At 40.9% G+C, this 23913-nt stretch overlaps 1 protein-coding gene across 1 annotated transcript; it reads right to left on the reverse strand.

Moving 5' to 3' along the window:
• Nucleotides 1–1151: 1151 nt before the first annotated feature.
• On the reverse strand, nucleotides 1152–22978 carry RRP1B (ribosomal RNA processing 1B). The gene is made up of 16 exons (XM_017733306.1): nucleotides 22249–22978; nucleotides 19902–19984; nucleotides 18969–19026; nucleotides 18206–18291; nucleotides 17139–17200; nucleotides 15621–15750; nucleotides 14154–14218; nucleotides 13481–13644; nucleotides 13169–13263; nucleotides 11777–11874; nucleotides 11309–11328; nucleotides 10771–10896; nucleotides 9338–10080; nucleotides 6369–6515; nucleotides 5567–5633; nucleotides 1152–4492 (listed from the first exon to the last, which is right to left on the reverse strand). The coding sequence occupies exons 1-16, from the start codon at nucleotides 22349–22351 to the stop codon at nucleotides 4302–4304; spliced, it is 2238 nt and encodes a 745-aa protein (XP_017588795.1). The 5' UTR covers nucleotides 22352–22978; the 3' UTR covers nucleotides 1152–4301.
• Nucleotides 22979–23913: the final 935 nt, after the last annotated feature.

Raw genomic sequence — 23913 nt, forward strand, 5'->3', positions numbered from 1 at the left:
CTGACCCCACTGAAGTGGCATGGAGCAGCCCCAGACTCGGGCACTTGTAGCCCTTGATGTGCCCAGAGCCCTGGGAGGCTTTGGACACGGTCCCATAGGACACCCCGAGCCCCACCCTGCAGAGCCCTGGCTTTGGAGGCTGGGCTATTTGGGGCACGAGCCACTGGCCAGATGGACACAGCCAGGGAGTTCTGGGCACTGGCTCCATGTCCAGCTGCAGGCTGGGGACAAGGGGTATCCCTCAGGGCTCTGCCTTGGCCCCGGGGCTCTTGAATGGCTTGCCCAGGGACACAGACTTGGCCACAGACTGCAGCTGTTTCAGTTTCAGAATTTCAGATCTCTGCTGCTTTCCCTGGCCCCATCTGGCTCCCGAGATGGACCAGGCACAGGTGAGCCTGGTTGGAAAAGCAGCATCTTTTATTAATGTATCCATACTGAAGCCACCCTGTGTCACCCCCTCAGGATGCTGCACAGGCTCTGGGCCAACCTCCTTCACACAACTTTTCTCTGAAGGAAATCTGTTCTTGCCTTACCTGAGGATTCAGGTAAACTGGTTTAACTTTACTAGTAGGGATAGATCAGTTTTCTTTGTCTGAATAATTACTTTTGCATTCCTGAAAATTCTGCGCCTATCAAGACACCTTGATTAATTTTAATTGATCCTGAGCAGGTGCAGGGCCTCCCACTACCGGAGGTGGGGATGTAGCACCCCGTGCAGGATTTCTCTATGTGCAGAGCTCTTTTGGATGTGCTGCTGGTAACAATCAGGCCAGCAGCTTTCAAAGTGTCCATCTCTCACTTATCCTGGCTCTCTCCAGTGCACTTCTTGCCACATTATCACTTCAGTTACCAATTTTCATCACCAAGCAGTGACAGTGTGTGATCTGCTAGTTTCTCCTGAGCAATCTTTTAGATGCTGCTGTCTCTGACCCAGTTACAAAGGGAAGAAGTTCAAGGTGTATGAACAGCTTCATCCCGTCCCAAGCCTACTCCAAAGGTGTCTGAGCTTTGATCAGTTTGGGCTCTTTATACTGTTAAATAAAAGACAGATAGCAGGTGTACACCAGCAAGAAAAACTTCCTTTGTGCTTTCAAGTGGCCCCCCAGATGTTACCCTCTCCAAATTTCTGAAATTCACAGATTTACCCAATATACAATGTCCACAAAAAATATGGTTTATTGGACTAGATTAAATGATACAATGCTTAGACACTGTTATTTGTATTAACAATGCTCTTGCAGAGGAACATAACATGATACTTTTTTTTCCTGCCTCTAATGAGATCTCAATGCAGGTAATTCATGACAAAGGGCGCTGGATGCTTTCCAAGTCACACAGCTTTGACAAACTGTAAGAGATCTTGCATATCCAATAATTGAAATAGAATTTCAACTTTTTGCCTTGCTGAATTAATTTTGTGCTTTTGAGTTCTCTTGAAGCTATGAAGAATTATAAACTATTAGAGCTTGACAAATACAGAGTTGTTCAGATTTGTAACAAAAATGCAGAGACAATCATTAAAATACACCATCCTTTAAAAGTGAGGCCATGTTACTTTTGACTCAGAGCATGGCTGGCAGCTGGGGAGCTGGAATAACACTGAAAAAAAACCTATGAAGTGACATCAAACAGGTCAGATGAGTTTTCCTTTCTCTTTTCTTACCAATACATCTCTCCTCACAGCACTATTGTATCTGTGCAATGGATACTGCATGCTACATTTCTTTTTTTGTCTTCAATGTTTGTTGGAATTGTCACCATCCAAATAATCTGGGTAATGTATTCAAATGTAACCCAACAATGCTGAATAAACTGCATTGACAGTGGTTGGGTTTTGTTTGTAAAGTTGTCCTGAATGAAATTTCAGACAATACCCACCTCATAGGTATATTTACAAAACATTGCACCATTTCCATGGCACAGATGGATTATGGATGCCTTGCAACAAGCAATCACATCAATAAAACTTTAGATAAAAACCTGACTGCCATTTCTGCCCTCTCCATTTAACACTGTGGGCAACAAAATATTTGGACAAGCAATAGGTTCAGTGGATCTACAATCAACAGAAACAGATCCAGACAGCCAATACCTTTCCATAATAAGTTATATGTATTCAAACCAAACCAAACCCCAATGTGTCTTGATCCTGAATTTTTCTGTGCATACCAGATCCACCGAGTGACTGTTTGCATCTCTATCCTTGGAGGAATGTGGCATCTGCAACCTGAGGCAGTAACAACCATGCACATACAAATGGTTTTATGCATATTCCACAGGAGACTTTTCACCCACAGGACAAAGTAACAGTACAACATGTTGAACAGGCTGTCACACCCTACTTACCATCATCTTCTCAACAAAATCCATTATGCTAATATACAATGAGCTTTTTAACACATAGTGAACAATACTTGCATAAACAAGTATAATTAATTTATCAATGTATTCTCCAGAGTTCTTTATTGATCACAGAGACCGATACAGCCTACACCAATACCAAAACCAAATTAAATTCAGTCCTTCACTGTAAATGAGAAAAGACAAGAGCAAAATTAATTTCTGGCAGTACCACAAACCGTGGACTGCCACAAACTTAGTGCGAGAGCTGGGACAGATTACAATTGAGTAGCTGAGACCAACCAGCAGGACCCCAGTATTTTGAAGCAATTGTAGATGAGCTACAAAAGAACAGTTTTGATACAGTTGCTTATGAGGAGTAATCTGGCAGAGGACAGTCAACATCGAGGACTAGTAAAAAACAGCATTAAAGTATGCAAAAGGTCACAAAATGTAATTCTGTTGGCTGAAGTAGGTAAATAAACATTTATCAGTTTATTTAACTGATAATCCAGTTATCCTACGACAAGGTAATGAAGCAGGTTCACTCTCTCTCTTACAGGATCACAGAAATAACTGGTGTGAAGCTTCATGAAAAGCTTTGCTCTGGCACCAGGCTCTGCTTCCAAGCTGAGTTCTAATGTAGAGAGCTGCTGCAAAGTCTTTGCCTCATTCATGTAAGGAAAATTTCCAAAGAAAGATTTCAAATCTTCCAATTGTATCAAAAAAGGTTTTAATTTAATTTGCTCTCCCCCTCCTCACTGTTCCCCTTCAGAATACATAAATGATCACTTGCAGCAATGCACCTCAATCTTTACCAAATAAGCAAATTAAAAACAAAACATGCAGAGTAGTGATAAAATATCCAAATAAAAACTGAACTCAGAGAAATGCCAAGTGGACATCTGATTCTACATCAAAACCAAAACCAAGCTGCCTGGGCTGTAAAGTTTCATTCACCCTGTACTGAGAGGCACCAAAGCTCTCAGGGAGATGTGTGTCCTACCCAGAGATGCACTATACCCATCTAGCTCACTTCAGTTCAGTCAGAGGTTCATGCACTGAATGAGAGCTGAGTTCTGGCACAATGTGGTGACACCAGCTGCTAAATCAGAAAACCAGGAGTCTTGTCAGACCTTCAGGAAAGGCAGCAGTGGAGGCTGGGGCAAGACCTGGAAATACCAAAGATTTCTCCTGCGCAAGAGCATGAATTTCAGTTCAGTGAAGAGAAGGAGTCAGCTCAAAATGTGACAGGCTCAAGCCAGCTTTGGCACTTGTGTTACTGCAAGTAATGTGGTGACCTGTTCCCAACTCAGCAGGCAACCTGCTGTGAAGGTTTATTTGCACCAGTGACCACTTGAGCAACAGCTAAGGGTTTCTTATCCCAGGGAAAGCTCGCTTGCTAGCTGCAAAGCTGCCCAAGTCCAGCTGTTATCAAACAGAGACATGAGGTAATCATTATTTCCAGAAGAATTAACAGGATGCCAGGGGTGACACATGAAAAATGACAGACAGAATTTTAAAATACACGAACAAGTAGGCTTAAAACCTGCATTGCCTTTTTCCAATTTAAATTCTGTCCAATGAAAGACAGTTTGACAGCATGAAGTGCAAGTTGTCCTACACTGGCTCAAAAAAAAAAAAATCACTGGAACAATCAAACCCTGAACATTCCTTAATTAAATGGACAAGTCTCTTGGGAATGACATGGGCAGAGACCATACTTTTTGTAGACCAAACCTGAGCAGAGATTGGATTTTGTTTCTTTTCTGTAAATAGACAAAACAAGTATTTCAAGGTAGAGCTGAAGTGGTTTCAAAATAGCAATGACCCAGGTCATAATCAGAATTTTGTATATACAATTTGTATTAACTTAAAAAAATAAAGAAGTTCAAAATACCTCCAGAGAACATTCTAGGTTAGCAAAATGTCCTGTACAAAAGTAGGCCACACTTGTTGGTTTAAAAGAAGTCCACAGCAGTTGGTCTCTTCTTAGCTGACATAGTAAATGGTCTCTTCATTTGGGGCTCTTTTGCTGGGGTCACTGTGGGTGACTTCAGCACCCCATGACGAGGTTTCTGTTCAGGATTGAAAGCCACACGGGAGGGTCCTTCTGGGCTCACTAATATACTTTTGTCAGTCTTTTTAAATTCTGTTGAAAAACAAGCCAACAAGTTAAAAGAAATGCAACCCCTGGAATAACTGGGCCTATCAATCAACTGTGGAATTTCCCAGCCCTGGAAGCCTGAGTTAGATCCTCAAGCCCAGCAAGCATCAGAAGCCTAAGAACTTGGCAGAGAAAACAGATGGTGGTGAAGCACATCTCTCAGCAGAGTCCCTTGGGGAACAGGGTCTGCTGCAACCCACTGAGAATCCTCCCGATGGTTCCACAGACCACCAGAGACTCTGGGCCTTTTCCTCAGACACAAGTGCTCCAGCTATCCTGAAGAACACCACACTGGAGTTTAAAAGATCACAGTGGGTAAGAAGTGTCTCTGCTCTGACTGCTGAACAGCTCCAGAGTCTCCTGGCCATCCCTTCAGCCAGCAGGGAGGCAGGCATTTGTTTTTCATTTTGTTCACCTGTGTTATATTAACATGAAGACATTTACCTAAATACACTGTTCTCAATTTGAACTTGACCTACTGCACACCTCAGAGAGTTAAAAAATACCTAAATGAATACATGGAATATAATTCTGTGCTATGGAGCAAGACATTTATTTAACAGGGAAAACACTGTCTGCTTACAGAAGGGAAGTGACATTTATCTACTCATAACCATTAATAAACCACAGGCAGCCAAGATAAAAAGCAAACTTTGCTACTACAAAGTCTGATTTTATCAGCATGTCAGCACCTTTGCCTTGGGAAACAGAAGTGAGCAATGATGACTGTGAAGTGCACGTGTTTCCCTCAGAGGAGCCCTGCAAAGAGGCAACTCAGGAAGGCAAGTCCATCACCCTGCTGCAGTGTTCCATCCATGAGGCTCCTTCTGCAGGTCACTAATCCAGCACCCTGGAACTGCTCAAGTCTAGCTGCAGGGCTGAATGGCCTGAACTTTACCATCTCCTCTGGAAAGGAACTTGAGGAGAGTTTGTAAACGAAATACAAATATTGAGACAAAAAAGGATCAGAATCATCCTGTTCTAGAGGTGTTCTACAGGTGTGTGAGTATGTACAGCTACCAGAGAGACTGTGGACACACACACACATGTCAGACTCACCTGCAGTCATGTTTTTATTCAAGCCAAACGTGACTTTTTTGGAGCTGGGCGACTGCAGCTTGTTCAGCTATAAAGCAAAATAAACACATGAAATAAAATAAGACTTCTGAGGCAATGCTGTGGGTTCTTTCACCTGCACCCCACTGATGTAAAGCAACCTGCTTCCTTCACTTGGTTTAGAACTGCCCCAATCCTGTGGCACTGACCCTTGCTAAGACAGCACTGTTTTTCTAGCCAAAAGCAAACATATTCCATTTGTGCAGAAATCACATACTCTCCTTAATGTCATTATGTAATTCAGCAACAAACAAGAAGATATTTGTGTGTTAAACAGACTGGCCCCACTGCACTCAGGCCTCAAACTAAGAGGACTTGAAAAGCTTTCGATGTTAAAAAGGTCTAGAGAAGGCAGCAGTCTTTTGAAGCCCTGTACTGTTGCCACTCTCCATAAATGAGAAGAAATGGAGGCTCAAAGCCCCTTTGCAAGACTGAAAATCAGTTTATGCTTTTGCTTTCTTGTGAAATGAGCAGATTCAGAATGGTGTGTGTTCAACAAGAAGGTTGAAAGCAGAGGGGAAGGAAGAAGAGATTTCAGAGACATCTACAACTCATTTTCTGAAACTCTGAAGCTGTGTTTGACTCTGTCTACAGGGAAATGCCTCAGCATTTCCAGTTTTATCTGCTCATTTTAGGAGACTAACACAGAGTGGAAAAGACAGCACGAGTGAGGTCGCAAGCTGGGGAGCTTGCTTGGGAAGACATCTGTCCCCAGACTCAGCTGCCCTTTGTGAGATCACCTTACCTGCATGGATGTCCTGGTGGAAGAGATGGCGCTTCTGGCTTTCCTGAAGAACACTGCCTTTGGTACAGTTGATTTTTCAAATTTTACAAAATCACTTGCTGGTTTCACTTTCTTTTTCTTTAATGGTGACAGAGCAGCACTGCTTTCCTGAGGAGGGAAAGGGAAAAATGCTTCAGTACAAAGTACTGTAGTTAACTAATACCTGGTGCAGGGATCAGTGCTGACCACACACTCACATCAGCTAATCATCATATTTAACTCTCAGCAGGTAATTTTGCAATTAGCATGAGTGAAAGCAGAAGTTTAAGGCAAGCTCTGCACAGAAATAGGGAAGTCATTGCAAAGCACAAAAGGAAGAATTTGCAATGGATTTGCCAAGCCCATCAGAGTGCAAACAAACACATTTTCTCCATGTGCATGAGGATACTTCACAATTGATCCAGCTCTCCAGCGCACAAGTGATCTTTTTTTCCCTTCACCATAAGCAAAAACTCTTCCGTGGTACTTCTGGATGAATAAGATAAATAACTAATGAACAAACACAACTTTGGGCTAAGATGGAGAGCTTGAAGAAAAAAATGTGACTATATTATCAGAAATCCAGCTGTTGTGTAGTGCTACTGGTTTGCTGCCTGAAATTCATACTTTTATGGGATTTAAAGCAATTCTTGTCTCCAGCACAAGGCAATTCTTAGGACCTGCACTGGCAGAGGTTTCTAACCTGCTGTCTGTGGACTAGTCAGATACCTGTGGACTGTGGTGAGGGGAAGTTCAGCTATGCTTCTCATCAACCAACAGACACGGAATTCCGAAGGAATTCACTGAAAGCTGTGGAAAATGTCCAGAGGATATGGCCTCTTTTGATTTGAAAATCACTTGTGCTTTAAATAAAGGGAAAACCCACAAGACTTTTAGCTTTCTGAATTGTGGAGACATCTCTGAAATAATGCTGATCTTGTCAGCTTTTTTCCCCTTCTCCTCCTCTTTCCTCTGAACATTTGAAGCTATTTCTCTGGAGGTGTGTGTTGTCCTTGAAATCAAGAATCAAAACATGCCCCTTATTTCTGGGCACAGGGCCAGGATTATATAATTAAAATCAGGAAATAAAACAACATGTTATTTCTCAAGCAACGAAAACAAAATTAGCAAAGCTTAACTTCCTCCGCATTTACGCATTTTAGCTTTACCCTGCCCTCTTCTTTCTTTCATCAGTATTCTCCCTCTCCTCCTGACTCAGCTTCCATGTATCTTTCCTTGTCTCCATCCCTCTCCTCCCTTTCAGCACACACACAACTATGTGAACTGGGCAATTAAAAGCAAATGCCATAATTTCTTTGGAATTCTACATGTGAAGAGTGACCCACTAGCCCATGCCCTGACAGTCAACAAGCCGGTGCTGGGGCTGTGCTGCTGCCTTTCCCCCAGTGCCTTACACTGATTTGTGCCAACAACTCATTTCCATGAAGTCTGCAGGAACATCTTATCTTTAATCTATCACAGGTCTTGGAACCTGTTGGTCAGTTACAGCAAAGTCTTAAAGAAAGAGATGGGGGTGTCATAATCATATTTTCTTAGAAACTAAACTTTTATAGATAAAGAAAAACCAGGTGTGAGATACGGAATATTGAGACAACAGGAGACAAAGTCAATGGTTCCTACTTGGAAAGCCCTGCAGTGAGAGAAATGCAGTCTGAATAGTCCCTCTCAGGAGTTTATCATCAAAAACCAGAAAATGTCAGTTATTTTATTGTTATTTAAGCAAAGTTCCAATATGAATTTTTTCTCCTATGAAGGACTGAATAGTTATATCTTCATATACTATATTGCACTACTTAACTAATTCTAGAGTTTTAAACTTAAGTCAAACAGAGGTGAGCTCATAGGCTCATAACATGCACTTTTAACTCTTTTATGTGCTCATAATCTCATTTGTGCTTTATGAATTTTTTTTCCACCAAAGTGAGATTGTCAGCAAGACTTCCAAGAATGTAAGTAAACCCCTGAATGTGTTAGGGTGAATATGCACATGGGAAGGGTGAATATGCACATGGGAAATGAGCAGTTAAAAATCATTTCAGTGGCTGGAGAGGGAAGAACCTCTGCACTCTCTCTCTTAGCCACACTATCAAAATTACACAGTGCAAAGTGCTTTTTGACACTCGCATCACTGAGAAAAATCAACCCTGTTCTACTTATTGCCAAAAAGAAAATGGGGGTGGGAGATGGTGGGGAATAAATAGGTTGTTCCCAAACTGCAAGACATACATTTTTGAAGAAGATGACTACAAGCAGACCTTCCTAGCAAAAAAAACACAGTACTGTCTTTATAAAAAACTGGATCATTCATAAATGTGATTACATAGCCACTGATGACATTAAAGGTCACAGGGTCATATTCTCTATTCCAATGCCTATTCTCTTTCCCCAAATACTTTCCCCTGACAGCCCTATCAGTTTGTTTAAGATGGAGCAGTGAGTGAGCAAAAGAAGCCACTCCTGGAATGCTGTGGGCAATTTTACAAGGAGCTTATCCTAATCTATGTGCTGCTGCTGCAGAGGGGATGCTCCATCTTCCCATTTCTCATTGTCTTGTCAAAATATGATGCCCTTTGTAAGCATGCTGTAAAGCTCAACCAGAGACCCAATGCAAAAGAATAATTAACGCAGGGACTAAAGAAAAAAAAGAAAGACAAAGAAAGACAACCCCATCTTGCCCGTAACATCCCATTTTTCAGCTAGATGGGTTCTTCCAGCTGAGAAGCTGGCACAGGATTTAGTGTCATTGTACAGCAGGGTGTGACACTGTAGCAGTGTGTGGATTTCTGGGGAATCAAGTTCTTTTTGGTGGCAATGCATGATGACATCAGCATGCAGCCCATGCAGCCCCATGCTCAGAAAGCTAAAGCCAAATTTGAAAATGAGCCTGGCAGTTCCTGAAGCAGGCAGAGAAAAGAATGAGATGTACATACCACCTTCCTGCTTTTCTTGCATGCAGTCTCCAGAACTCCATTGGCTTCGACTGAGTTTAGCACCTCTTTCACTTTTCTCTTCTTTTTCAGGGCTGCTGCATTCTGACTGGAGACTTTCATCCCTTCCAAACCACCTAACTTTGTCTTTGTCTTCACTGCGACCTTTCTGGAGGGCAGAGATTCAGACCCTGCCCTTCTTGGCAGGGTCCCCAGCACACCTTCCTTGTTGGGTTTCAGGTCAGTTTGCTGCACAGGGGGTTCCCCATTTACCAGGACAGCCCCTGCTTTCTGCTTCTTTTTCATAGCCTTAGGAGGTGATGGCATGACAGATGGGTTGACATCCTCTGCTGCACTGGCACTGGCTGGTCCATTCTGACATGCTGGTTTTGCAGGAACATTCTGCACTTTTGGATTCACGTTCTTCAAATGACTCTTTTTACTCTGCTCTGCGTCAGTCAGACTGTTCTGCGCAGAGATACTGTGATTTTCTCTGGTGTCAGTTGCTACATTTGTGGTCTCACTGGTCTCATTTACTAGCAATTTCTTTTTCTTCCTCTCCTTGTTATTTTCTGGCACCTTTTCCTGGCTAGAAGCATCAGATCCAGATGTTTCAGCTTTTCCCTCCTCACAATTTCCATCAGCTGTTCCAGAATCAGCACTTGGGCTGTCCCTCTTCTTCCGTTTTTTCCTCTTCCTCTGGGAAACTGATGACACCTTCACACTTGAAAGCTCTTCTTTATCCTCTAAATCCATCACAAAAAGAATGCCATAACACAGATGTGAAACACAAAGGTACTTAAAACAACTGAACTCTATTTTTTTTTTGTTCTTTTCTTTTAAAATAGGTGTACCATTTTCCTGTTATCAGCCTGCACAACAGTTTCACTGTTACAGCTGCTCAGGACACTGCAGTCTGCTGATGTCTGGCCTAATTAATACTTTGCTAATTTTGCCTTGTCACAGCTAAGATCTAAACCATTCCCTGTGGCAACCTTATTTTTCATAGCAACATCCCTAGAAAGAGTTATTACCCACCTGTTAAGCCCATCAGAAGGGCAACTCAGGGGTTCAGTATTCCAGCATCCCGCATCCCCAAATTCTTATATTTCAACACTCATCCTGTTTTAAGACTGACATGTTTCTGCTTTCCTACAGTAAATTCACCTGCTCAAAGGAGCGATGCAAACACCTGCTTCCAGTTCTGCTTTTGACTGAAATTTTTGAGGTGATGCTTGCCTCAGAATTGGTAAGAGAACTCCCCCCACTTTCAAAGAGAACTTAATTTCACATTTAACCCTCATCACAACAGGCTACAAATCAGCACATCCTGAACAACAGTGTTGCCATCCTCAGAACAGCTGGTATCTGACACTTGGCCAAACTGCACAAGTCACTGCAAATTGTCTCTTTTCCAAAGGTTGATCTTGCCTTACCTTTTACTTTTTCCAGCTCATTTTGCTGCCAAGGCTTGACAGCTTTTTTCTTTCGCTTTCGCCTGCCGAATTCATCATCGTCTTCATCTGTAGAAACATCTTCAGGAATATCTTGGGGGAAGATTCCTGTTGAGAAAGGATAAGGTATCAGAAAACTGCGAGTCCTACTTCTATGAACAGTTATATGAACTGTTCATATACAGTGTAACTCCCACAGAAAGAAAAAACAACTCCTTTTTCCCCACCCAACCTTAAAGAAAAACATATGACTGATTCCTATTTGTTTAAGCAAAAATAATCATCTTTTATTTCAGGACAAAGTACAGGGTTGCTCAAATTGTGAAAGGAATTTGGCCTTCTCACCAAAACCATGTAATGTGTCTTAATGAGCTTTAAAAAACCCACAAAACTCCCAATACAATATTCTTGAAATAGACATTAAAAAAGAGAAAAAAAATTCCAGTACATATCGTATGGGAGCATTATATATCATTTAATGGAAAATAACTGCTGTCTCTGTCTGGTGCTCAGTCCTTACCTTCTGCTAAGTCCTGGAACCTGGAGGGGAGAGGAAGGGAGAAAAGAAAAACCAAAACATTATTACTCATTTAGTACTGATAATAACACTAGCAGAACAGCACTACTGCACTTACTATGGTTTTGTCAAAATAGGAACAACATATTTTGCATAGGAAGTTACAGAGAGCTCACTCCAGAAGAGATCTGCCTCAGAAACCCCCAAACTCAAACCAAATCACTGAAAGGATTGAGAAAACAGCAGTTCAACATTTTTCCTGCATCTGTTCCTTGTGTCACACACAACCTGATGTCACATCCTGCAGAACAAACCCACCCTGTGCAGATAAACCTCTGCAGATAAACCCCAACTGGCTGCAGTTGTCTGGTACCAGTGAGGAACAGCATGACACCATCACCAGGACAAGAGAGGCTGGACAGAAAGCAAATGGAAGTTGTTCAGGAAAAGGTGAACTTCAGGAGAACTCACTTTTTGACCAGCTTGTACAGACGCTTTCTGTTCAGGGAAGGTGTATTTTTCCTGCTTGCAAATTCGAAGATTTTGTCAGCAACAGCCTTGTAATCAAACTGTTGGGGGGAAGTACAACGCAGCTTTTCTTAGTTTATCCATGCAAGATAACTCAGTGCAACTCGTGTTGCCAGTACATCAAGTATTAAGCTCAATAGGTAAATTGTAAAGATACACATCTTGAAACAGACACTTCCTTTAAACCCCAAATGTTTTCCTCTGTTGAAATTTACGCCCCCTTCACACACTGATTTGTACAGATGGCTGCTTCATTAACAGAACAGCTGAACTTGGTATCACTTTCTCAAACGTTCCCAACCTTAATTCTTACTCAAGAGAGAAGCCAACCCACTTCAAAACTTCCATAAATATTTAGCTAAATATCAGATTTAAAGTGTGTCATGTCCTAATTCTTGCTTAAAAGCCACAGATGCATGAAGTGTATCCACCTGCATGTGTGTTTGATGGGAGGATCTGTCAAAATCACTACACTGCACTGGCCCTGGGTCTAGAAAACCCAAATTGTAACATATTATCCTCTCTCCTATGTATCCTGATGCCTTTTCCTGGTCTTAAAATCAAGAGTCATACACGGTTAGAAGGGGAAAAGGGATTTTACCTTGGTATTTATTTTTAAGAATCCTTAGGTGCACTACGTCCAGGTCATATGGATTGAAATGCACCCCGCCAAATATGCCCCAAATGATTGGGTATAACATTATGGGTTTTACTAATTAGCACATCTATCAAAGATTCCCCAATGAGAGGCTCAAGGGAGCCCCCCTCCCCAAGGAACCTTCCCCTGGATGGTTCTCTCTTGGTTTACAGAATGTGTTCTGGAGAGGACCTTGGGGTCTGGGGCACACTGATCCCTGGATACGACGCTTCTAAAATGTTGAGTCTCTCAGCTTGACAAACAAGTCCAAGAATGGAGGCAAAAAGCACTAGGAGTACAGAAGTTGTAAAAAGGCATAACAGGGGTATAAAAGAAAAGGCAAAAATCTTCATGGCATCAATCCCATCATCCATTTTCAATGAAACTTAGGCTGATTGCTTCCCCACCCACCCAAACTGACTTGGCTTTTAGCACACACATTTTTAAATTATTGAAACAGGAAGGAAGGAGCAGAAAACAGAAGATACAGGAGAGAGGAAAGAGGAATTTAGAATTTAGAAATGGATTTATTTTACTACCACTCACAGAATACACGTTACATAAATACCACCTTACATTAAATCAAAAGGAGATTGAAATTTTGTAACCTGTCTATCCTTCAACACCCTTTACTTCGGCACCTCTTGAAAGGAAGGGGGAAAAAGAAGTAACAATAACAGAGTAAGTAAGCCACAAACCTGAAGAACAGTCCCGATCCCATCATCAGAATTTTCATTGATATCCTCTGTTTTTTCAGAGCTCTGTGCTGATTTTCTTGACAGACATCTGTCTGCTATTGTAGAAAAAAGACTGAATATTAATGGTTTATTTGAGATAGTGACTCCAAAAGAACAAACTTTATTAAGCACATCTGAAGGGAAGATGGGAAAACACAATTATCCTCAAAACACCCTGAGCATGTGTTTGATTGGTTCAGAGCAGTATTTTCAGGAAACAAATTTTTCCATCTTGGCAACTCTTACCAGGGCAATTTAGAGCTTTCTCCTCACCTTTGGTTTTAAGCACCTCTTCATTTTCCTCTCTGCCTTCTTCAGAAGCATCCTCTTCATCACTGTGGGTACCCAGCTCTTTCATCAGGTCTTCGATGGCAAAGGGGGACTGATCCATGATCATCTCAAAGATGCCGGTGGCCACAGCATGGAGCACGCAGCGACTGTGTCACAGGAGAGCAGGGTGAGCCCAAAGGCAGACCATAAACACCCCTGCCTCTCACATTAAAAAAGGGGGACTTGGAGGGAAAATGGGTAAGAAAGAACGTGGAAGAACACCACGCTCTTCAGATGATGGAAGTGAACCTGTTACTCCCTAAACAGAAGTCCTTTAATCCAAGCAGTGTCCTGCTAATGTGCCCCTCTTAAATTTCACTGTTTGTATGCTGACCTATATTACACTGCAAAGAAGCCAACCAGCTCAGCTGCTCTATGCATTAAAAAATTAAAATAACTGGACAAATTAATCAACAGAGGTTGATATAGTTCTTATAAATCCATGCAGACTATCTATAGCTTTGATAAACACAAGTTAGCTTCAAATGACTGTGAACATTGCTGGTAAAATACCCTTCTTTTTCTACATTCTGAAATTATGACTCTTTGATCCATTTGTTACCATATTCAGAGTTTCTTAATTCTTAAAATGTATTTATCCTGTCATTGAACTTACTCTTTTGATTTGGCAGCAATTTTGCAGAAAGGTTCGATAAACTTGAGATTCTGGTCTGCTGTGAGCTGTTTGATTAGAAAGAAAAATCCTGTGAGTACAGAAAATACTGTATGTGTACACTGAAATTCCATGAATATTGGTGTTTGTACAGGAATCTTCTTTAACAGTCTTTCAGCATATTATCTAATTCCAACTGGCAGAGGTATCCAGGGCCTTTTTGTTACCACTGCTACCACCAACTTCCAGATTTCCCTGGAAGTATTATAAAAACACTGACTGCCTTGCAGACTTTTTTCTGCTGCGTACAGAAATACAACAAGGCTTCTTACTTTAGATATGGAAACAGGAGGCAGAGAAAACTTAAAACAATTTTGTTTACTTTCCCAAAGAAGGTCTGTAGCAGACAAGAGTAAGATTTGGGTTTCTCTTAACTGGGCTGCTTGCACCAAAACACTGTCAGCTACAATAGAGCTAAAGATCAAGATCCTTCCCTTCAAAATTCAATTTATGAGCATCATCAGTGATTGCAAATAGTCTGGGGGACTCACTCCCCTCTCCAGGCTTCCAGTGAGTGGCTTAGCTACAGTTGTATGACTGTGGAGCTGCAGAAATGATTTGGGCACCAAGCTCTGGCACTTCTCTGGTGCAGACATCTCTGTCTTGCTCCACAATCCATAACCACAAAACTGCAGGCAGGATTGGTTTGAATACTGACTGGAAGGAACAGGAATGGAAAACTGCTAACAGCTTTGTCCATTGCAAGGAGAAGTATCAGAAGCCAGAGACAAAAGGAAGTAACTGAGGAGGAGCCTGGGACAAGCGTGGGGCAGCAAGAAGGGTGCAGGGACAGGAGGAATGCACTTTGGCTTTGCTGCTGCAAAACTCTGCACCACTGGAACAGCAGCCAAAATTAGAGTCACAAATTAACTGTCACAGCAAAACACAGCAGGGCAAGACAGATGTCACCAGCAAAACAAACATCTGGATATGCAGGGTAAACTGCACAATGCACAGACAACAATAAGCAAATATTAGACAATGGTGAAAGCTCACTTTCCTTCTCTATTTAGGTGTTACATAACGAGCCAAGAGCAGGCTTTATGTCAGCCTTTGCAAAAGCAAAGACTGAAAAACAAGTTCACACAAGGGAAATTACACTGAGTCCCTTCTGAAACAAACAAATGAGAAATGGTCTAACTTTTCTATCACTATTTTTCCAACCTCAATTTGGAGCAGCATAGCAGTACTCAGGAACTTCAGAGAAACTACAATATTCTCACTGTCAAAGACATGAATAAAAGTAAAAGTGTAACTTGCAGTAAGTCACTTTCTTCAGGCTTACTCAGTGTTGTTATGCTACATTTAGAACAATTAAAAATTGCATAATCTAAAAATTACATTTCTTCTAAGATGCTCCATGCCACAGTTAACATCAATCAGGAAGAAAATGACAAAGTATTTTCTAACCTCCTTTGCACCAACTTTAGCCAATTCATCCAGATAGATATCAATGAAATGGAACTTTATCCCAGTGGGAGAATTGCTGTCTGGGTCCATAACTTCTTTCATTAATAGCTGCAGCAATGGTTCAACTAGACTGAAAAAAATAATAAAGGGGAAAAAAAAGAACAAGATATTCATATTCAATTGCTCATGTCTTATCTGCCTTGGAAACAAACTCGTCTTGAAAACAAACTCCACTTCTTTACTGTTATGGACAACTATCCAATTTGAATTTTTTTCCTTTTTTTTTTATCCTGAGGCCTATCATTGCTATCTTTCAGGAGAGTGAAGTTTTGTATATTCCAAGCTTTCTCCCCTGGCGTTCTTTGGGACCTCCTGCAATTTTGCCCAGAACAAACATTTCCAGTCCCAAAGAGAATTCAAAATATTGAAAACCCATAAACCTTCTTTCAGTTTTACTTTAATACACCTTTCTTCAAAAGCATTTTAAAAGGCAAGAGGAAAGAAAGTCATGCTAGGCAGCTTCTCGGCTCCACCTGGGGAGGGAAAGGCAGTTCTTGAGCTTCCTCACTCTGCAAATAAAGGAATCACAATGCTCTCTTCTCACACTGCCTCCTTCCAGTGCAAGATGGAGGCCAAAGCCATTAGAAACCTTGTCAGAGATCAGTTTGGGTGACCATGTGTGTGGGAGGAAGGGCTTCAGCTTTATCAAACCTCCTCCCACACCTTCTGCTCCTGTCAAGGAACATTTTCATCTCTTCAACCTGAGGGCATTTACCCAGTGCAAAATTAAGGTGGAACAGGAGGGATGGGGTGTTCTTTAGCTCTGCATTCCTTTCTGTTTCCACAAAAACATGCCTGTGTGCATCCCACATTTCAGAGGGTAAGAGAGAGAAACCATAACCTTAACACTGGGTTATCGAGCACTTTCAATTAAAAGATTTAAATCTCTTCATAGATTTAAAGACAACAAGCTTAGAAGTGGCACAGAGCTCTAGACAGAGCAAATGACTGCAATTATTTGCCTTTTAATAGAATATGGAAGAAATACAACCAAAACCACTGATGTTTACAACAAATAGGAAGCTAGTTTACAATTAAGGCGTTCCGTCTTAGCAGAAGAGAACTCGCCATGATTAATCATAGTAAAATAAATATTAAAAAAAAAAAGTCAGAGCCAATCAGAAAACCAACATAAACAAAGAAAAAAATTCCTTTTCCATATTTTTGGGGATGCAGGTCCCCTGTCTGCACTCCCTGCAGGTGATATTTCATTGATAGCTCTTCTGGCTAAATCAGAAAATGAAATACATTAAATACTGTATTCAATTTAATGAAGTGTAACACCTGACTATGTCACTAAACAAAGTAAGTGATATAAAGGACAAATAAGCCTTAATGTTAAGACTTCATGACAGTAGCATCTATGGAAAAAAAGGATCTATTAAATGAAAATATATTTGAATACGGGTATATTGGGTGACTTGTTTATGATGCAACAACATTCAGAAATCCGCTTACCCCTCATCCCATTCATTTCTTTTCAGCACTTCAAAGGATTGCCTCAAAATCAGACGCATCAGCTGCAAAGCACAAAATCTGTTACACATTTTGTTTATGAAAACAGGTAGAGGAGTCACTGTGACTGTAACAGGAACAGATTTCTTGGTAAACCTCTTAAGCACAAGGTGGAAGGTGCCTCATGAACATTTCAACAGATTGTCTATCATGTAATGCAACAGAAGGGTGCTGTGAAGCAAAAAAAGGCAACAAACTATTTTCATATGCTAAGCACAGAAAAATCCATGATCATTTCTACTATACAGCTTTCTCTTGATTCACACCCCTGATTTCTTCATTAGGTTCTGCCTTAATCTAAGAAAAGCCACATCTTAAACTGGCTCAACAATATGGGACAGATGATAACAATAATAATTTAATTTACTCAAAACTTGCACTAAGAGACAGTGATATGTAACTACATTCGACTAGCTCAAAACACCTCACTTACTGAAATAACTTGTATCTGCTAATATTGGGAAAGAAAAACCAAGAGTGAATGTGCCTGTAATGACCTTCTTTCAAAGAAGAAGATAATGGGATTTTGTTCTTTACAAAGGTACGCTTTTTAAGATTTTAGTACTTGTTTTAATATTCTGTTTCCTATAGAAAGAATTCTGACAACTGAATGTACTGCAGTGGATACTTTACTGGTGAAAAGTTGGGGTTCTGGTGCAGAGTCTTTTATAGAAGAGTCTTTAAACAGCCTGATCTATATAACTGAATGTTGATACAGTGTCCTTTGAGACAGTATTTATATTCCAATATATAAATCAATGAAAAAAATAACTGAGTTAGGAGGGAAAGCACTTAATATATATATAAAGATATAAACTGCACTGGCTTTTAGATTCACGCAGTGGTGAGTGAAAGCCTTTGAAACAAACATCTCTTGCAATGAGTCAAGAAGATGATCCCTTCTCTTCTCTTAAAATATACACCAAGGCATGTGCAGACAAAGCTGCCTTCCAGCACACCAGCACCACATGTTTTCTAGGAGAAAACCCCACCCAGAGATGTGTAAGTACCATGTAGTACTTGTCCAGACGCAGATTGTCAATCCCGTTCCATTCCCGGTTCATTGTTTGCCAAAATGTCTGGATGAACAGGTGTCCTGCAAGGGAGCAAGGAAAAACACCTGCATGTCTGGCACAATGGGTTATTTTGCTAACCTGAAAGAATCTCAAGAAAGGGATGCAGTTCCCTAGGATTCTCCTAGTGACAGGGACAGAGCCACGGGAAGACAGGCTTGAGACTGGTACAAGAGTCAATTAAACTTGAGAACAATACAAGAAAAGGCACACAGCTACTTTTAAAAACAGTTACAGGGACAGATTTGCATCTATTTTGTGTTATATATGCACAAGTTAAAGGAGAATATCCATTCTGCCCTCATTTCTACCCATGCAAGTTTTGGCATTGACTGAGTACTCCATTTCATGAGCATTTTGAATACCAGGGGCTTAACAGCTCATGAAACAAGGTTGGTTTTGAGCAGGAAATACGCAGAGCAGTCTACACAGAATGGAAAAGTAAGGGGACAAGTTTGCTTTGCTACCTGTCCCGCAAAATCTCACCTGTATCACACTAAAGACACAACTCTTCCTCTGCAGCAGCCAGAAAAAAACTGCACCTCCTTTAATGCAATCACACACACCAGTTGGACAAAAAGGAAAGAAAAATACCCCAAAGCAGCAGCCCATCTCTCTGTCTGTATTCTGGCACTGTGATAGTGGAATCACCAAAGAGGGAAGTACCTTACAAAGCACTAGGTAATTAAATAGTACTTACGAGTCTCTGTATTCTGAAACACGTGCATAAGCTGTGAGATATTGGCTGCAAGTTCCTCCTAAAAGTAAATAAATATAGTTAGTGTAGCATGTTTTGGAGTTTGGTCTCCTCACTAAACACAAAACCAGCAAACAGCAAGAAGTATGAATTTCATGAAACATCTCTCAGAATGAGAAATATTCTCTCAACAGCTGCTTTAGGACTGCAGTTATCCTTCCACTAGGACTAGGTCAGCTGGAAGAGAAGTTTCAAGGGTATCAAAACCTGTTCATTTCACCAGATCTCGGCACAAATCATCTTTTTGACAGCAGACAATATTAAATTAAGAGGAGAAGAATCCCATTAACAAATGATGTAAAACTTATGGGGCACTGCTCTCATATACATCTCTGTGGAGCTGTCTGGGCCATGTGTGAGATAAACCTTGTTCATGCAGACAAGTGATTTGAAAATTGAGGTTACTGAGAGCTGGTACTCCAAAACCAGTATCTTTTGAAGGTAGGGAGACAAACTAGTAGAAGTTGACCAAAATACATAGTAGAGACAAAGCTGGTAGTAGATGAAGTGCTACTGAACTAACATAGGAAAAGGAAATGGAAACTTTCACACTGAAATCTGCACTAATGTTATAGCAGTTAAGGGCAACCTGCTGTTACTGCTTTAGTTACACCAAATCAACATTTCATGAGGCATCTATTTCAGCTCTCCTTTTGAAAGGTAAACAGCTACACCTGCCCCTCAGAAGGTGAGTCCAAACATGATCTGCTCACGTTCAGATCACCGAGTTACAGTCACCTCTTCTCCTGCATGTGCCACAGATAGGCTGCAGGGGAAGGAAAAAAAAAAGATAATTTTCCCTGTTCTAAATTAGTATGTCCTTAGAGTGTATTTTGGAGGGACCCCTTCAAGCAAACACAAACCCAGTTACTATACCTGAAGCAGAGGTTTATCCTGCATCCACATACAATAGAAAAGGCCCTTCCATATTTTCAGCAGTTCTTCCTGGCTGAAGCCACCTACAGACCAGAAAAAGTCTGAATGAAAGGAAAAAACCACACATTTCCACCAAAATATTTTCATGCAGTTCCCTCTGCTCCCTGCTTTCTTCTTTGTTTTTGTTATTTTCCCTTGGTTCCTACTGTAAGTACATTAACTGGAAGGCAGTTAGGCATAGAACAGTGATTCCATGACTGTAAGATTCTACCTTGTACTGAAACAACAAAGATTTCAAAGCAATCACAGGTAAGATGAATACCAAGATAATTCTGATAAATCTCTCTGGCATATTTTCAACACAAAGTCTGAAAGAAATTTTTAATGAGGGCATCAGAACTAGTTTTACAAGAGACATGATGGGTTTTGTTTTGTTGTTTTTAACTTGTCTCACTTTACCAATAGTTTTACTCCTTACTAGGAGTTTGTTTTGATAGAATAAACTTCTAGCAATCAACACATTTATTTCTATATTAAATTTCTATATTAAATACTTCCAATAGTTAGTCTTGAGGTGTAGTAACACCTGAATTTTAACAGCAAAACAGTATTTTCATATTCCAGAAGTAAAGTACTACATGGGAGTCATAATAGCTGCTCAAGAACTGGATTTTTCATTACATCAACTACATTTCTGTGAAGTAAAATTGTAACAGTACATTGTTACAAGGCAGCTACAATGACCTACTACAGCTATTTTCAAACTATGGCCTACTAAATACTCCCAAGCAATTTCGTGAAAAATCACTTTGAAAAGGTCATCATCTTCAGTAAGCTGAAATTTGCTCCACAAAGACCACTGTCTCAGGGGTGTGTCAGTCAAAAAGCCTGAGACCCAGCGTTAGACCTGAACTGTGCACCTTTTCCTTGGACCAAGTCATTTGAAAGCAATTATCACTCAGACAAAAACACCTGCAAACATGCTAGTGGAATCATCTGCAGTCCTGCTTGGTTAAAAAGAAAGGAAGTGAGGAAATATGCAAAATACTATGTAGGAAGCCATATGTCCAGTAATATCAAGCCTTAATTATAAATTTAACTTTGATTTGACAGTAATGTTAAGATAAAATATGAAACAATTTAATTCACTGTTTAATTATTCATTGAAATATTAAAATTAATAACATTTCTTAAGGGAATTATATGTGACATACTGACTGGTAAGAAGCAGGTTTAACTTCACAGGTAGCATTAACCCTACAGAGGCATCAGACAGAAGTATCACCTGCTACCTATAAATGTGGCTCAGGAGTTCACAGAATTGAATCACAGAATTATTCAGGTTGGAAAAGACCTCTCAGATAATCACTGCCAAGGCCACCACTAAGCCATGTTCCCAAGTGCCACATCTACACATCGTTTAAATCCCTCCAGGGACAGTGACCCCACCACTGCCCTGGACAGACTGTTCCAACGCTTGAGAACCTTCAGGGAAGAAAACACAGACTTCCATGGGGTTGCTTTTCATACATACAGGGCTTTTTAAAGTGCCTGAGGCAGTCCTGTGTCCATTTGACATAGGACTCTGACCAAAAGGTTTTACAGCAAGTTTCTTATCCTTGTGGCTCAAAAGGATAGTTTCAAGATTATGTTTTCTGTTTTTAAATTTTACACGCCGACCCCAGCCACAGCTGGTAAATAATAATCATTCAAGTAAGGCTATTTTAAAACCTGAATGCATTATATTAGCAACCACAGAACTGAAGGCCTTCTATACCTCAAACCTATCCTGAGAAAGATTTTGGCTTTAGGGCTTGAATTGTAACTGTCCCTGTGCACTGTAACTCTGTTCCTATGTATTGTTGGAGCTGGGATTAACATGTTACAACCACTCACAGCTACTTTAATGCAATCCTTGTCAGCATTTCTGTCTGGGAGCTGGGCAGCTTTGACACTGCTATCATTGAATTTGTTACAATTTTTCCTATTCTAGATAATTGCAATGGACCAGATCCACACAGGCACATTTCAGTGGAAATTACATAAATCCTTCACAGATCTGGGCCCGAGTAAGTGCAGCTCTGTCAGACAGGAAAACCCCCCAGCAATGCTTCCTCTGTTACCAGAAGTTATGTCTGTTTACTATCCTCTCATCAGTTCATTAGGTAGTTCTATGCCTCCCACAGAGTTTAACTTCTTGCTGAAAATTAAGAGCTCTGGCTCTGTGAAGAAGCTCCCCCAGCCTTAGCACAGACCACACTGAGCAGTCAGTGTGAACATGGGGTGACCTCCAGCACTTCTTCCAAAAGCCAGCACATTCTCAGCTCCTCAGGTTAGGGCATCTTACCTGGGTTGTGTGGTGTGTGAGCCTCATCCCTCTCAGAACACTGGATGGATATAAGGCTGCTAATTAATAAATAACTTAATAAATCCCCTTCTCTCCTGAACATGCTTTTTTTCCAAGCCCAAAGAAATTACCCTTTGTTTCAAGTTTGAATAGTATCTATCAGCAAGTAAATCTAAGAGCTCTGGAAATTAGTCACCCTTATTTCCTACTCATTTGCATTCAATGGTGTGCTGATTTTAACATGCAAAAGGTTCACAGCTCAACTGAGCAATTTCCCTGTGATGGTTTCATGATGTCAGTACCTGAACCCGCAGCCTTTTCCCTCAGTTAGGAGTACTCCTGGCCTTCTTGTGGCTACTTCCACAAACTCCAAGGAATCTGCACTTTGCAGTGAGATGCACAGAGCACTGCTGAACACAGACTCCCCCTTAGAAAGTCTCTAGAGCTAAAAATAGCTGAAGGCTCAAAGAGTACTTGAGAGGTACATGATGTACACTGACCTAGTCCCCAGGCAATCCCTAGATTTATGTTAACTGTCAGGAATGGGATAATGACTGTTTGACTCTCTGGCCTGACCCTGTAGGGCTATCCTAGGTGTCCTTCCCTCTGTCAGATGCGGCTAATGGGACAAATACTACCTGAAAAGGCAATAAACAATATCTATTTTACAGTCTTTTCAAGGAATTGACTCAGGTCCAACCATTACTCCAGCTCCAGTTTAGCCCTTGGGGTCAGGTCTAGGCTGGTTCCCCAAAGCCACAGATATAAAATATAGGTGCAGTATACAGTAATACATAATTTAAATGTATGATAATAAAATCATGTACGAACCAGCTTATAAAATATATTTTATAAAAATTATATATAAATTATAGATTATATATTACATTATATATATTATATATAACATAACATATAGCAAAAACACACATCCATGTGGAAACTGTGCACAAGACACTTTCAGGTGCAGGAAGCTTCAGACTGGCATTGCCAGACTCAAACTGTCCCCAGAAACACCGGTGAACTCTTGTTCTAAAGTGCCAATATATAGCTCCACGTTGAATTTATAGAAAAATTTGGCAGAAAAACTTTTGATACTATGAATGTGGAGATAGCCCAGATGGGTAACAGAATCAGCTTCAATTACACAAGTGCTGAAACTCTCCTGAACCTTCCCCAATTTCCTCCAATGCTCCTGAATATCAGTCACGGAAAAAAACATCGCCTCACAGAAACAGCAGAAAATGAAACTTCATGCTGCATATACAGGGCAGTTTCCAGCCTGGATTAGTGCATTTACACCCTGTTCCTTGGGAACGAGAGCACATGAGCCACGCTGCTCCCATCCCAGATTTGTTAATGCTGCCAGCAAGACCCTCCCCCGGTCCAAGCTGATCCTTCCCGAGCCCCTCCAGTGTCCGGAGACGCTTCCCGGGCGAGGATCCACGAGTCCCTCTGCTCCCGGGTGCTGGGGCTGCGCTTGCGGCAGCAGCGGGGCAGAACGTGCGTACACACGGTGAAATACATGCGTAAAAGTTAAACAAAAGTTAAAAAGGGAAAAGGAAAATACACGAAATAAAAATAAATAAAGCAAAAATTAAAACAACAACAACAAAAAACCTCCAAAAAAACAACAACAAAAAAAAAACGAACAAAAAAAACCCC

Source organism: Corvus brachyrhynchos, unplaced genomic scaffold (assembly GCF_000691975.1).
Source record: "Corvus brachyrhynchos isolate BGI_N302 unplaced genomic scaffold, ASM69197v1 scaffold32, whole genome shotgun sequence".
In the NCBI taxonomy this organism is placed as follows: Eukaryota; Metazoa; Chordata; class Aves; order Passeriformes; family Corvidae; genus Corvus; species Corvus brachyrhynchos.